Genomic DNA, 14,807 nt, shown 5'->3' on the forward strand with positions numbered 1-14,807 from the left:
AAGGGGAAGGAAGCGGTACAGTCCCATCCCCCACAGCGGACACTCCACCGAGGCAGTCAGCGGCCACCATCCGGGAAAGCTGAAGGATACACCGCCACTCTCCTTCAGAGTGCAACATCAAAACAGCGGACACTCCATCCAGGCAGTCAGCGGCCACCATCCGGGAAAGCTGAAGAATACACCACCACTCTCCAACAGCTTGCAACATCAAAACAGCCAGCAGCAGGACCCCGGAGATCCAGGCCAACTGATTCGCGCGGCCTGCCCCGCAGCTACAGAAGGCGTGGCGCCTCAGAGAAGCCATTAATTAGCAAGCAGGGAGGTTAGGGACTGCCATTAGGTGGAATCCCGCCAGCCAAGCCCACCGCCCACGCCCGGAACAGGCCCAGCGACCTGCTAGCATTGTAGTCACGACACCCCAATTGGAATAGGGACAGAGCAGAGCCGCCTTCCACTCCCGGAACAGGCCCAGAGAGCCGCCAGCGTGGTAGACACGTCACCCCAATTAGCGTAGGGGCACAGCCGCCGCCCGCACCTGCAAGGGAGACTTTTCAAGTATACAAGAGCAACATAAATAAATAGGGGGTAAATTTCAAAACACAACAGTTGCACCAAGCAGAAAGAAACGCGAGCAGTATGAAAAGACAAGGAAAGAAAGGATCACAAGCAAAGCAGGTCAACTCAACTTTAGAAGAGGTAATAGCTGCAACAGATGGAATATCAGATAAAGAGTTCAGGATATATATGCTTCAGATGATCTGGAGTCTCAAGGAAGACATGAGACAGCAAAATCAGACAATGAAAGATCACATTGACAAACAAATCCAGGAAGTAGAAGATCAATTTCACAGGGAGATAGAGGTAATAAAAAACAAACAAATTGAAATTCTAGAAATGCAGGAAACAATAAACCAACTTAAAAACTCAATTGAGAATACTACCAGCAGAGTAGATCACTTAGAAGAGAGAACATCAGACAATGAAGACAAAGTATTTCAACTGGAAAAGAACATAGACAGCTCAGCAAGTCTGCTAAGAAACCATGAGCAGAACATCCAAGAATTATGGGACAATATCAAAAGACCAAATTTAAGAGTCATTGGGATACAGGAAGGCACAGAGCTCCATTCCAAAGGAATAAACAGTCTATTCAGTGAAATAATACGAGAAAACTTCCCAGAATTGAAGATTGAGACAGAATCCCAAATCCTAGAAGCCTACAGGACGCCGAATATGCAAAATCATAAGAGATCCACACCTAGACACATTATAATGAAGATGTCCAACATACAGAATAAGGAGAGAATTTTAAAAGCTGCAAGAGAAAGAAAGCAGATTACATTTAGGGGTAAACCAATCAGGATAACAGCTGATCTCTCAACACAGACTCTGAAAGCTAGAAGATCCTGGAATAACATATTTCAAACACTGAAAGACAATGGGCTCCAACCAAGAATCGTGTATCCGGCGAAATTAAGCTTCAGGTTAGAAGATGAAATTAAAACCTTCCACAATAAACAAAAGTTAAAAGAATTCGCAGCTAGAAAACCATCTCTTCAAAAAATCCTTGGCAAAACATTACAGGAAGAGGAAATGGAAAATAACATTGAAAACCAACAATGGGAGGTAGGACAGTAAAGGGGGGAAAGTAGTCAAAGAGGATAACAAATCAGGTTTAGTAACATCAATAAACAAATATGGATAGAAGAACAAACCATATCTCAATAATAACCCTAAATGTTAATGGCTTAAACTCACCAATTAAGAGACACAGGCTAGTAGAATGGATCAAAAAACAAGACCCAACAATATGCTGTCTACAGGAGACACATTTGATAGGAAAAGATATACATACACTGAAGGTGAAAGGTTGGGAAAAATCATATCACTCATATGGACCGCGGAAACAAGCAGGAGTGTCCATACTCATATCTAATAAAATAGATTTCAAGCCAAAGCTAATCAAAAGGGATATAGAAGGACACTTCACACTGCTCAAGGGAACCATACACCAACAAGACATAACAATCATAAATCTATATGTCCCAAATAATGGTGCAGCTGTGTTCATCAAGCAAACTCTTCTCAAGTTCAAGAGTCTAATAGACCAACATACAATAATCATGGGAGACTTCAACACACCTCTCTCACCACTGGACAGATCTTCCAAACAAAAGTTAAATAAGGAAACTATAGAACTCAATAACACAATTAACAACCTAGACTTAATTGACATATATAGACTATACCACCCAACATCAAGTAGCTACACTTTTTTCTCAGCAGCACATGGAACCTTCTCAAAAATAGACCATATACTATGTCACAGGGCAACTCTTAGACAATACAAAGGGGTAGAGATAATACCATGCATCTTATCTGATCATAATGGAATGAAACTGAAAATCAATGATAAAAGAAGAAAGGAAAAAGCAAGCATCACCTGGAGAATGAACAATAGGTTGCTGAGTGATCAATGGGTTTTAGAAGACATCAAGGAGGAAATTAAAAAATTCCTAGAGTTAAATGAAAACACAGACACAACATATCGGAATCTATGGGACACATTGAAAGCAGTTCTAAGAGGAAAATTCATTGCTTGGAGTTCATTCCTCAAAAAAAGAAAAAACCAACAAATAAATGATCTCATACTTCATCTCAAAAGCCTAGAAAAAGAAGAGCAAAACAACAGCAAAAGAAGTAGAAGGCAAGAAATAATTAAAATCAGAGCTGAAATTAATGAAATTGAAACAAAAGAAACAATTGAAAAAATTGACAAAACTAAAAGCTGGTTCTTTGAAAAAATAAATAAAATTGACAGACCCTTAGCCATGCTAACGAAGAGAAGAAGAGAGAGAACCCAAATTACTAGCATACGGGATGAAAAAGGCAATATCACAACAGACACTTCAGAAATACAGAAGATAATCAGAAATTACTTTGAATCCTTATACTCCAATAAAATAGAAGATAGTGAAGGCATAGATAAATTCCTTGAGTCCTATGATCTGCCCAGATTGAGCCAGGAGGATATAGACAACCTAAACAGACCAATAACAATAGAGGAAATAGAAGAAACCATCAAAAGACTACCAACTAAGAAAAGCCCAGGACCGGATGGGTATACAGCAGAGTTTTACAAAACCTTTAAAGAGGAACTAACACCAATACTTTTCAAGCTATTTCAGGAAATAGAAAAAGAGGGAGAACTTCCAAATTCATTCTACGAGGCCAACATCACCCTGATTCCGAAACCAGACAAAGACACATCAAAGAAGGAAAACTACAGACCAATATCTCTAATGAACCTTGACGCAAAAATCCTCAATAAAATTCTGGCGAATCGGATTCAAATACATATCAAAAAAATTATACATCATGATCAAGTAGGATTCATCCCTGGGATGCAAAGCTGGTTTAATATACGGAAATCAATAAATGTTATTCACCACATCAATAGACTTAAAAATAAGAACCATATGATCATCTCAATGGATGCAGAAAAAGCATTCGACAAAGTACAGCATCCCTTTATGTTCAAAACGCTAGAAAAATTAGGGATAACAGGATCATACCTCAACATTGTAAAAGCAATCTATGATAAGCCACAGGCCAGCATCATTCTGAATGGAGAAAAATTGAAGGCATTCCCTCTAAGATCTGGTACAAGACAGGGATGCCCTCTCTCACCACTTCTGTTCAACATAGTCCTCGAAACACTGGCCAGAGCAATTAGACAGTCAAAAGAAATTAAAGGCATAAAAATAGGAAAAGAAGAACTTAAATTATCACTATTTGCAGATGATATGATTCTATACCTAGCAGACCCAAAAGGGTCTACAAAGAAGCTATTAGAGCTAATAAATGAATTCAGCAAAGTGGCAGGATATAAGATCAACACGCATAAATCAAAGGCATTCCTGTGTATCAGCGACAAATCCTCTGAAACGGAAATGAGGACAACTACTCCATTCACAATATCCCCCCAAAAAATAAAATACTTGGGAATCAACCTAACAAAAGAGGTGAAAGATTTATACAATGAAAATTACAGAACCCTAAAGAAAGACATAGAAGAAGACCTTAGAAGATGGAAAAACATACCCTGCTCATGGATAGGCAGAACTAACATCATCAAAATGGCGATATTACCAAAAGTTCTCTATAAGTTCAATGCAATGCCAATCAAAATCCCAACAGCATATCTTGTAGAAATCGATAAAAGAATCATGAAATTCATATGGAATAATAAAAGACCCAGAATAGCAAAAACAATACTAAGCAGGAAGTGTGAATCAGGCGGTATAGCGATACCAGACTTCAAACTATACTACAGAGCAATAGTAACAAAAACAGCATGGTACTGGTACCAAAACAGGCAGGTGGACCAATGGTACAGAATAGAGGACACAGTAACCAATCCACAAAACTACAACTATCTTATTTTTGATAAAGGGGCTAAAAGCATGCAATGGAGGAAGGATAGCATCTTCACCAAATGGTGCTGGGAAAACTGGAAATCCATTTGCACCAAAATGAATCTGAATCCCTATCTCTCGCCATGCACAAAAGTTAACTCAAAATGGATCAAGGAGCTTGATATTAAATCAGAGACACGGCATCTGATAGAAGAAAAAGTTGGTTATGATCTACACGCTGTGGGATCGGGCTCCAAATTCCTCAATAGGACACCCATAGCGCTAGAGTTAACAAATAGAATCAACAAATGGGACTTACTCAAACTAAAAAGTTTTTTCTCAGCAAAAGAAACAATAAGAGATAAACAGGGAGCCTACATCCTGGGAACAAATCTTTACTCCACACACTTCAGATAGAGCCCTAATAACCAGAATATACAAAGAACTCAAAAAATTAGACAATAAGATAACAAATAACCCAATCAATAAATGGGCCAAGGACCTGAACAGACACTTCTCAGAGGAGGACATACAATCAATCAACAAGTACATGAAAAAATGCTCACCATCGCTAGAAGTCAGAGAAATGCAAATCAAAACTACCCTAAGATACCATCTCACTCCAGTAAGACTGGCAGCCATTAGGAAGTCAAACAACAATAAGTGCTGGAGAGGATGTGGGGAAAAGGGCACTCTTGTTCATTGCTGGTGGGACTGCAAATTGGTGCAGCCAATTTGGAAAGCAGTATGGAGATTTCTCGGAAAGCTGGGAATGGAACCACCATTTGACCCAGCTATTCCCCTTCTCGGTCTATTCCCTAAAGCCCTAACAAGAGCATGCTACAGGGACACTGCTACATGGATGTTCATAGCAGCTCAATTCACGATAGCAAGACTGTGGAACCAGCCTAGATGCCCTTCAATAGATGAATGGATAAAAAAAATGTGGCATTTATACACTATGGAGTATTACTCTGCATTAAAAAATGACAAAATCATAGAATTTGGAGGGAAATGGATGGCATTAGAGCAGATTATGCTAAGTGAAGCTAGTCAATCTTTAAAAAACAAATACCAAATGACTCCTTTGATATAAGGGGTGTAAACAAGGACAGGGTAGGGACGAAGAGCTTGAGAAGAATATTTACAGTAAACAGGGATGAGAGGTGGGAGGGAAAGGGAGTGAGAAGGGAAATTGCATGGAAATGGAAGGCGATCCTCAGGGTTATACAAAATGTCATATAAGAGGAAAGGAGGGGTAAGACAAGAGAATACAAATGGAAGAAATGATTTACAGTAGAAGGGGTAGAGAGAGAAAAGGGGAGGGGAGGGGAGGGGAGGGGAGGGGGGATAGTAGACAATAGGACAGACAGCAGAATACATCAGACACTAGAAAGGCAATATGTCAATCAATGGAAGGGTAACTGATGTGATACAGCAATTTGTATACGGGGTAAAAGCGGGAGTTCATAATCCACTTGAATCAAACCGTGTAATATGATGTATTAAGAACTATGTAATGTTATGAACGACCAATAAAAAATAAATAAATAAAAATAAAAAAATAAAATAAAATAAAATAAATGGGTCTGGGTTTGTAGCTCAGTGGTCTAGTATGTGCAAGGCCCTGGTTTCTAAACCTAGTACTTTAAAATAAATAAATACATAAACAAAAAAAAAAAAATTTATTTTATAGTTTTATGTATATATACATACACACACATACACATACATATAATATATACAATACAGATACACATATGCATACTGGATGTGATATTTACTGATAACATCTAAAGAAACAGAAGAAAAGTCAAACAAAATTTCTTATTAGGCATACCTGTGCAAAGTTGATTGAAAGCCCAGGAATCTCTGCTAATCCTCCACCCATCATAGATTTCTGAGCTATGATAACTCCAAAGGTAGGCAAACAGGAGAAATCAGAACTTCCTTCATAAACAAATTTCAAATCCTTTGGATCTTTGACAGATGCTCCCACTCCAAGAGCATACATAATTGTTTCCATTTCCGTGTAAGCAGAAGAAAATGAAGGGAGTTTATAGCCAATAGCTCCAGCCTATAGAAAAGTTGAAAAAATTATTTTTTCATTGATATTTTTGTCAAATCTTTGAAATTTTAACTTTTAAAACTATTTTATTTTAAAACTATTAACTGTTTATATACCTAGCTTTGCCTTTGAACAGATGTTAATCAAATGTCAATGAATTCGATGGAACATAATTATTTCATTATATTTATTCATTATTCATTTCATTACATTTAATATTTTACATAAAAACAAAGTAATGCCTAGAAAAAGACTTCATTTACAGATAAGTACTTTTTTATTGCTTGCTTCTTGCTAACACATATTATGTCTCATTTTGAATTTTCCTGTCTCTGACAGTGGAAACTTTATTAATTCAGCAAATACTGGCTACCAAAATCCAAAAAAGAATGAAATCTGTTATAATTACGGGATAGTGAACTGTTTTACAAAATCAACTGTATAAAATTCATTGTAGGGGCTGGGGCTGGAGCTCAGTGGTAGAGCGTCTGCCTTGCACGGGTGAGGCACTGGGTTCAATCCTCAGCACCACATAAAAATGATAAATCAAGATATTGTGTCCATCTACAACTAAATATTTCTTTTAAAGAATTCACTATAAACAAATGAGCAAATCATAGCATAATGCTTATAAATTAAATTGCTTAATAATATATTCAGTTACACTGAGATTTAACCTAAAGTTTCTTTCCAGGAACGTCTTTTGCCTAACTGGATGATAGATTTTTCAATTTACAGATGATATGCCTAACTACTATGTGAAGCACATATTATAAAAAAATGATGTCCAATTTTTCAGTCACTTTTATCCTACAGCAGGAGTCAACAAACAAGGACTAGAAGTTTACAAGGGTTTTTACATTTTCAAAAGGTGGTTAAAAAATATATATATAGGGCTGGGATTGTGGCTCGGTGGTAGAGTGCTTGCCTAGCACATGTGAGACCCTGGGCTCGATCCTCAGCACCACATAAAAATGAATAAATAAATAAAATAAAGATATTGTGTCCAATTAAACAATAAACTTTTTTTAAAAAACTCATAAGTAAATAGAACTTGTGGTATAGCTCGGGGGTAGAATGCATGTTTGTGCTTAGCATGCACAAGGCCCTGATTTCAATTCCAGTGCCAAAAGGAAAGAAAAAGAAAAACCAGAATACTATCTGTTAAAAACAGTATGTGGCCTCTAACACCTAAAATATTTGCTCTGTCCCCCAAAATTTTGCTGACCCCCTATTTTAAAGTAAAAATCCCAATAACACACTGAGAACACTCTCAGACTTAAAAATTAGATTCCTAGTGTTATCACTATTCTCTATTTTAAAGTATCTATGCCATGTTTCTCTTCATTATTAGGCATAACTTTAGAGACTTAAAGAGAATAACTGCATCTGAAAAAAATAAAAGGGGCAGTGGGGGGAGGAAAAAAAAAAGAGGAGGAGGAAGGAAGGACAAGTTTCAGAGGAGACAACATTCCCCACTTACAAATCCTGAAGTAGCTGTAGATGTTGCATGACTGGTATGATTTATTGAAACTCCTCCTTCTGCATCTATTTTATGTAAAACTTCAATCATACCTGCAACTGATTCTAAAATTAAGAAAAATAAAGAAAATGAAGCTTGGTTTAAAATGTAACTAAAAATGCAACAGTAAGCTAGATAACAGTTGCCAACTACAGAACCTCCTCATTATTCATGAACTGAATATATGATGTTAGACTTTTGTAGGAAAAAACTGTGAAAAACTTTGAAATAGACCAAAAGCATAGCCTAATGTACTCTTCACGGACTCAGAGCTTTTCATTATCTTTCAGCTATTTTATGGTAAAGAAGAATGAGGAGAGGCTGAGGCTGTGGCTCAGTGGCGAAGTGCTTGCATCGCATGTGTGAGGCCCTGAGTTCCATCCTCAGAACCACATAAAAATAAACAAATAAAATAAAAGTATTGTGTTCAACTAAACATATTTTTAAAAAAAAGAATGAGGAGTGTAGGAGGAAGGTGCTTGTTCTAGATAACTGATTTATACCCTCTTCACCCTGCAATAAGTACAATGTATAATTAAACCCATAAAGTAGGATACATGCTAGCAGATATGTAATCTCTGTCTAGTGGAAAGACAATTGATTTCCCTTCTCACTCTACCATCAACCCTTCCTCTGGGATGGAAGAATGCTAATACCTTCACCCCAGGTCCAAAGATAGTTTTAAAAATTCTTGCCATGCACAGTGCTACACACCTATAATCCCAGTGAGTTGAAGGTTGAGGCAGAGGATCTCAAGTTCAAAGCTATCCTCAGCAACTTAGCAAGACTCTGTCTCAAAATCTTAAAAAATGAAAAAGCAGAGGTGGGAGGGCCTGGTGGTAAATTACCCCTGAGTTCAAATCACCAAAAAATAAAAATAATAATAATAAAATACCTCTAGAGACAGAGAAAACCACCATTATGAACAGTGATTCTAAACAGAAAGTGGAAGTTGCTGTTCTGGGGTCTAAAAGGTTGTAAAGAAGTTCATGTATGTGGATACACGTATTAAAGATATTCTGAAGGCTCTGGGACATAGGCTTCCTACTAAACTCTGACAAAAATGAAAAACAAAACACAAAGTCTGAGATGACCAACATTATCTGCTACTCTAGTCACGCTACTAAAGAAGTTTCTTGCCTAATCCTCTCCCTACATCCCCATTTCAGCCTGTTGTCTTGAGGGAAGGCTATTTAATTGAAAAGCACCATGGTACAGGCTAAAAGAACTTCACTCAGAGATAGACAACCTGAATTAACTCTTAGCTCAAACAATGGTCAGTTTTACTGGGACTTAGTTTAATCATCTCTAAACTGAAAGTACTAAAATAGGTATTCTGGAAAGTCAACTCTTATCAGAAAAGATGACTTTTCATTATACTTTTTTTTCACTTACATCTTTTTTTATAATGGTCTAATACTTTTGAGGCAAAAAGGCAGAGAAATGTTTTTAACTTTTCCTTTTTCTTTTGTTTATTTTCATTGATAAGCAACATTCACAGAACAAAATTTATCTCAAATATCAAAAATATAAAATTGCTACCATTTATGACATTTCAAGAATGTACATGTAGGAAGGAAAGTATCAATAAGAAGCAAAAACCAAGCTGGGCACAGTGGTACATGCCTACAATCCCAGAAGCTTAAGAGGCTAGGGCAGGAAAATAGCTAGTTCAAAGCCAGCCTCAGCAAAAAGCAAGGCATTAAGCAACTGTTTCTAAATAAAATACAAAATAGGGCTGGGGATGTGGCTCAGTAGTCAAGCTAGACATGGTGGTGCATCTAGAATCCCAGCAACTCAGAAGGCTGAGGCAGGAGGATCTCAAGTTTGATGCAAGCCTCAGCAACTTAGTGAGATCCTCACTAGTAAGCCACTTAGTGAGACCCTGTCTCAAAAAATAAAAATAACTGTGGATGTAGCTCCATGGTAACGTAAGCCTGGATTCAACCCCCCAGTACAAAAAAAAAAAAAAAAAGTAAAAACCTGAGCAGTCATTTTTTCAGATATATTCTTCTATCAACTCAGAATATAAAATTATTGAGGAAAAAAGAAAAATGTTTTTCTACAAAATGATCCTGACTCATAATCTTACTCAGAAAACTCTTTTAAATTTCACATGTCATATGCACATGCAACTTTTACTAGGAAAAAATGTGAATTTTCTTTGGTCTCTCTTCCTGTGGGTATATTGTAGGTGATTAAATAATTCAGGTTAATAAGCATTTATTAAATCCCTTCTGAGTTCAGCACTATGATAACACCAAGTACAAAAGAATTATATATAGGGCTGGGGTGCAGCTTAGTGGTAGAACACTGTCTAGCATGCCCAAAAACCTAGAACTACAAAACAAAAAAGAGAGAGACAAACAGAATTCCATATAAGATACAATCTCTGCCTCAAAGAATCTGCCATGCAGTTAAGAAACTATATATTCATGGAAAAAAGCAATGGACAACAGTTACAATTAAATGTTAATTAGAAGTTCAAGTGGGTAGGAGTTCAACTAACAGAAAGATCAACTTAGCCTAGATTATCTGGAAAGGTTCTGCTAAGTATCTAGGCTTGAGTATTTCTAAGAAAGCACTAAAATTATGTAGAGGTGATAAAAGGAAGACAAAGTATGATAGAAAGGGAAAGAAACAATAGCAAAAACAAAGCACTAAAGCAAAGCCTCTTTTATTCTCTAAATGAAAAAGAGCTAAGCCCAAGTAAACTAAGCTTAAATAAACTTTGGAGGAAATAGAGAAAAATTCGGTCAAACTAGGAACTATCAGCTAAAAAGTAGGTGCATTTAACACAAATAAGTAAATGCCTTGTGTCATCCATCCCCCTGCCACTAATAAGCCAAAAAACAAGACTATAAAAAAATGACAGTAGGACATAAATATCTTAAATACGAAGAGTTCTGATACCAACTATAGCAGAAAATATACTAAACATGATAGAAGTGTTTAAGTCATCACAGTTTAGAAGGTCCTTCCATATAATAAGAGAGAATATTTGTTGCCTGTGGTTCCCCAACCAAGGTTAAATGGCTTGGGATTCTCTTTACCTTGGATATTCTGAGGCTTGCTGGCATTATCAAAGTCACAGATCTTCTCCCAGTTAGCCTTCACTGCCTCAGGAGTCATTGGCTGATTCTTCTGTCTTGCAATGGCTCCAAGGGTCCGCTCCCAGCGTACTAATTATAGGAAAAAAAGAAAAAGAAAAACAAGATACTGAGCACATAATTTAGGAGGAAAACAGAAAGTAAAATGTGTAAAAGCCCCTTAAATTTTTAACTTCAAGAAAAAGGAAATTCAGAAAAAAAAGTGTTCCACTTTGTAGAATTTTACTATGAGCATTAAAATGCCTTTTTCCTAAAACACCCATCAGGAAAATGTCAACTAAAAAAAATTGTTTTGAATAAAAACTTTCTCCTTTGACTGTGCCAGGCACTACTAAAGGTAAAATCTCATGCTGAATCTGAAAGCTAAATTACAAAATAATTGCACCAAAAGACTTACCTCATAACCAGAGATGACTCAAGTAAAGATACGTAACTCTTCTTGTATATAAAATGAAGATTAACAGAATAGAATGTGTTGGATAGTAAATAGAAGACTAGTGGTGGTAACATGCCAAAGATTTTAGTTAACAAAAAATCAGTATATCAGATAGCCACATATAATTCTCTTTACCCTTCTTTTGCCCTCCTTCCATTTCGACAAGAAGTCAACTAAACTGCACAGATTTACAGAAAACATAAGTTCTGCAACAATTCCATTAGGAGAATTTTTAACATTGTTTCCTTTTAAAAATCCAGAAGAATAAATACACTGGCTACCTTATTTAAGCATAATGATCAGACTGTTTTTGATGACTGTCTCCCTCCACCACCCAAATTGAATCCAGAGCCTTATGCACACTAGGCAAGAGCTCTATCGCTGTGTTATATCGTCAGTCCTTTTCAATTTTATTTTGAGACAGGGTTTTGCTAGGCTTCCCAGGCTGGCCTGAACTTGAAATTCTCTCGACTCAGGCTCTTGGGTACCTGGGATTACAAGGGAGCACTTGATAATTATTAAACTTGAGACTTAATAATTTAATAAGTACTGGGAAATCTAGAGATGCCTGCTTTTGAATTTTTCCTATTGATGAAGTGCCAGATAGAACTCTTACTGAAGCACTCATCTTCCTATCATAAGTGGGTGTTTTTTTCAAAAGACACCCAAATGCTTAAGGAACTTTAACAACTGGACAGAGCAGTCATTAATGCTAAAAATATTAATAATTTACAATACACTGTACCAATGCCCTCCAGTGACAGCAACCTTTTAAGTAACTCAATGAATCATGTGATTAATTTTGATACCAACAGCCAACTGAAAACAAGGTATTAGAATTTTCACAATTTTTTAACTCTATAAAGCAACTATAGTTAGGTTTAAGAGATGGGACAGAAGAGCACTGATGATACTAAATGAATTTACTATTGAAGAGAAGGAAAACAATTCCCATATCAGTTGCAATTTATTGACCAATGTTGCAAAGTTGTCCAATGTGATTTCTCACTCTCCCAATATTTTATGCTAGAGGAAGGAAATAATTACATGAAAGAATTGGAGAAGTTGCTAGCTATGCCATCTAGAATAGGCTCCTCCCATGTTTTCAAAATTGTCTCTCCCTCCCACTCACTTCTCTGCTGAAACAGCAAAAATAAGCATGTGGGATGCCAGAGATATTGGAGGATAAATACAAATATAAAGAGAGACTTTGCTAAGTGAAGGAATAAGACAGGAAAAAGTCCTGAATAAGGGTTGCCTACAGAATGAACAGACTTTCGAAGTACAGAGGCTTGCAGGACAATTGCCATGTTTTAGAAGATCTGCTGTATAACAATATTCAAGTCTGAATATGTGTGCACTAAATCTAGTGATTAGGCACTTGACAATATGCTTATTACCTGGTTGTAATGGAAATGCAGATTTAAAGATATGGAAATAACCAATGGCAAACCAAAACTGAGAGACTTACATTTTCCAATCCATCCTGCTCCAACCTAGCAAAAAAGAGGGAGAAACATTATATTATATTATATAATGTATAATCACTAGTAGAATTTTTTAATTTAAAATAAAGGCAGCAATCTTACTAGGTATACTAGAATGCTAGATGACAATGAATGAAAATAATATGGCTCTACAAAAGTCTACTGGTCCCATGAATTTACACTGTTCCTATTATCACAACAGAAACCTAAAGTAACACAATATAGTAGGAAAAAAAAGAGTATGAAGTAAGAGGCCAAGGCTTGATAACATATTTTCTACTGACTAGCTATGTAACCCTGGTCAAATCATTTGGCCTCCTGAAACACAAATTTCACCATCTGTAAAATAAGGATAACAACACATAGTTTACGTAGTTACTGTGAAATTTATACAATGTAAATTGTACACATTATAGTCTCAAAATAAAAGTCCTTCTAGAAAGAACCAGTAAACTAAAAAAATAAATAAAATAAATTCAAAGCCCATAGAGTATTTTACTTAATGAATTATACATATTCATGTTAGTAAAACATCTTTATTTAGAGATAAGGCAAATCACCAAATACCAACTGCCACACAGAAAGATAAATTTTATATATCTATGTTTTTAGAGATTCAGAAAAATCCTAAAGGGAAAAAATGTCTGATATAAAGAAAATCCGGCATGTTTTCAAACACAACTACACTGTGGTAAAACTTCATATTCAAATTCTACATGTGGTAGAAAAAAAAATGTGTAAGGAGACAGCACACATCTTGGTGGCTCTAGGCATAAGAATGTAACTTTTCATCATCTTTTGCCTTTATTAATATGCCCACACCTTTTATATATCTGATGAATCTTGATGTAATTAAGAGTACATAAATCAGCAGTGGTTTTGGTAACAGGTAAGAGATATCACCTTTTATCATACTTTGGGAGTGATGTGAGCAACAAGTTCTTCTGAGATGCTAGAAACAACTGCTCCTGCTGAACCAAAATCTTTATCTGCCACTCTAGGTATCTATCAGAATTTTGCAAACAAAGTGGTAGTTTAAGTCAGAATATTATACCCACCTCTTATCATATTTTATCAATCAGGCATGTCAAATGTTCCTCACTAAAAATGTTCACAATAGAGTAAATGAAAATAACAACATAAAATTTTATCCTCAGCATGATCCTAATTGTCTACATGACTTTGGATGTGTGTTTAAAATACACATCTAAAAAAGACTGGAAGGAAATGCATAAAAATATAGTTCTCTCTGAGTAGTGATAATGTGGTGATTTTTATTTTCCTGTATATATGTTCCAATATAGTTAAACTTTTCAGAGAGGATACATTTTAGTTTACAGAGTTAATATAATTTTCAAAGTTAAGTAATTTTTAAAATTCCTTAGATAAAAGAGGGTCAGGCTAAATTTTAAACTCCAGATGGCTTGATATTATTAAGTTTTCCTATTCTGTAAAATTAGATTTGTAAATTTCCTTCCACTTCTGATTTTCACAATTCACATTCAATGGGTGTGATTAGAAAGGTAGAGGCATATATCTCTGTTAGCTATATGAAGGCTATTTTATTTTTCTCCTTTAATTTACTCATAAGCTTTTTATTCAAATGAAGCAGGATAATAAGATAGTATTCCCTTCAAACTGAGCCAGATTCTTTTTCTACCAAAAAATGTTTTGGATTCCACAGTATCGTACATACCACAGGTTTATTATAGAGAATCAAAAAATGGAAGGAAGAAGATTCTAATATATAAAACTTCAAGCTTTGA

The 14,807-nt window shown here is 36.0% G+C and overlaps 1 protein-coding gene across 2 annotated transcripts in view; it reads right to left on the bottom strand.

Moving 5' to 3' along the window:
* Hsd17b4 (hydroxysteroid 17-beta dehydrogenase 4) overlaps positions 1–14,807 on the bottom strand; it is an 89,284-nt gene that overhangs the window by 39,894 nt on the left and 34,583 nt on the right. For both annotated transcript variants that reach the window (XM_026379489.2, XM_026379488.2), the window contains 4 exons: positions 13,026–13,050; positions 11,062–11,190; positions 7,970–8,073; positions 6,259–6,495 (listed from right to left, as the gene is read on the bottom strand). In XM_026379489.2, coding sequence (XP_026235274.2) covers positions 6,259–6,495; positions 7,970–8,073; positions 11,062–11,190; positions 13,026–13,050 — 495 coding nt within the window. The remainder of the gene's footprint in view (positions 1–6,258; positions 6,496–7,969; positions 8,074–11,061; positions 11,191–13,025; positions 13,051–14,807) is intronic.

This window comes from Urocitellus parryii, chromosome 1 (genome assembly GCF_045843805.1).
Source record: "Urocitellus parryii isolate mUroPar1 chromosome 1, mUroPar1.hap1, whole genome shotgun sequence".
Lineage (NCBI taxonomy): Eukaryota > Metazoa > Chordata > Mammalia > Rodentia > Sciuridae > Urocitellus > Urocitellus parryii.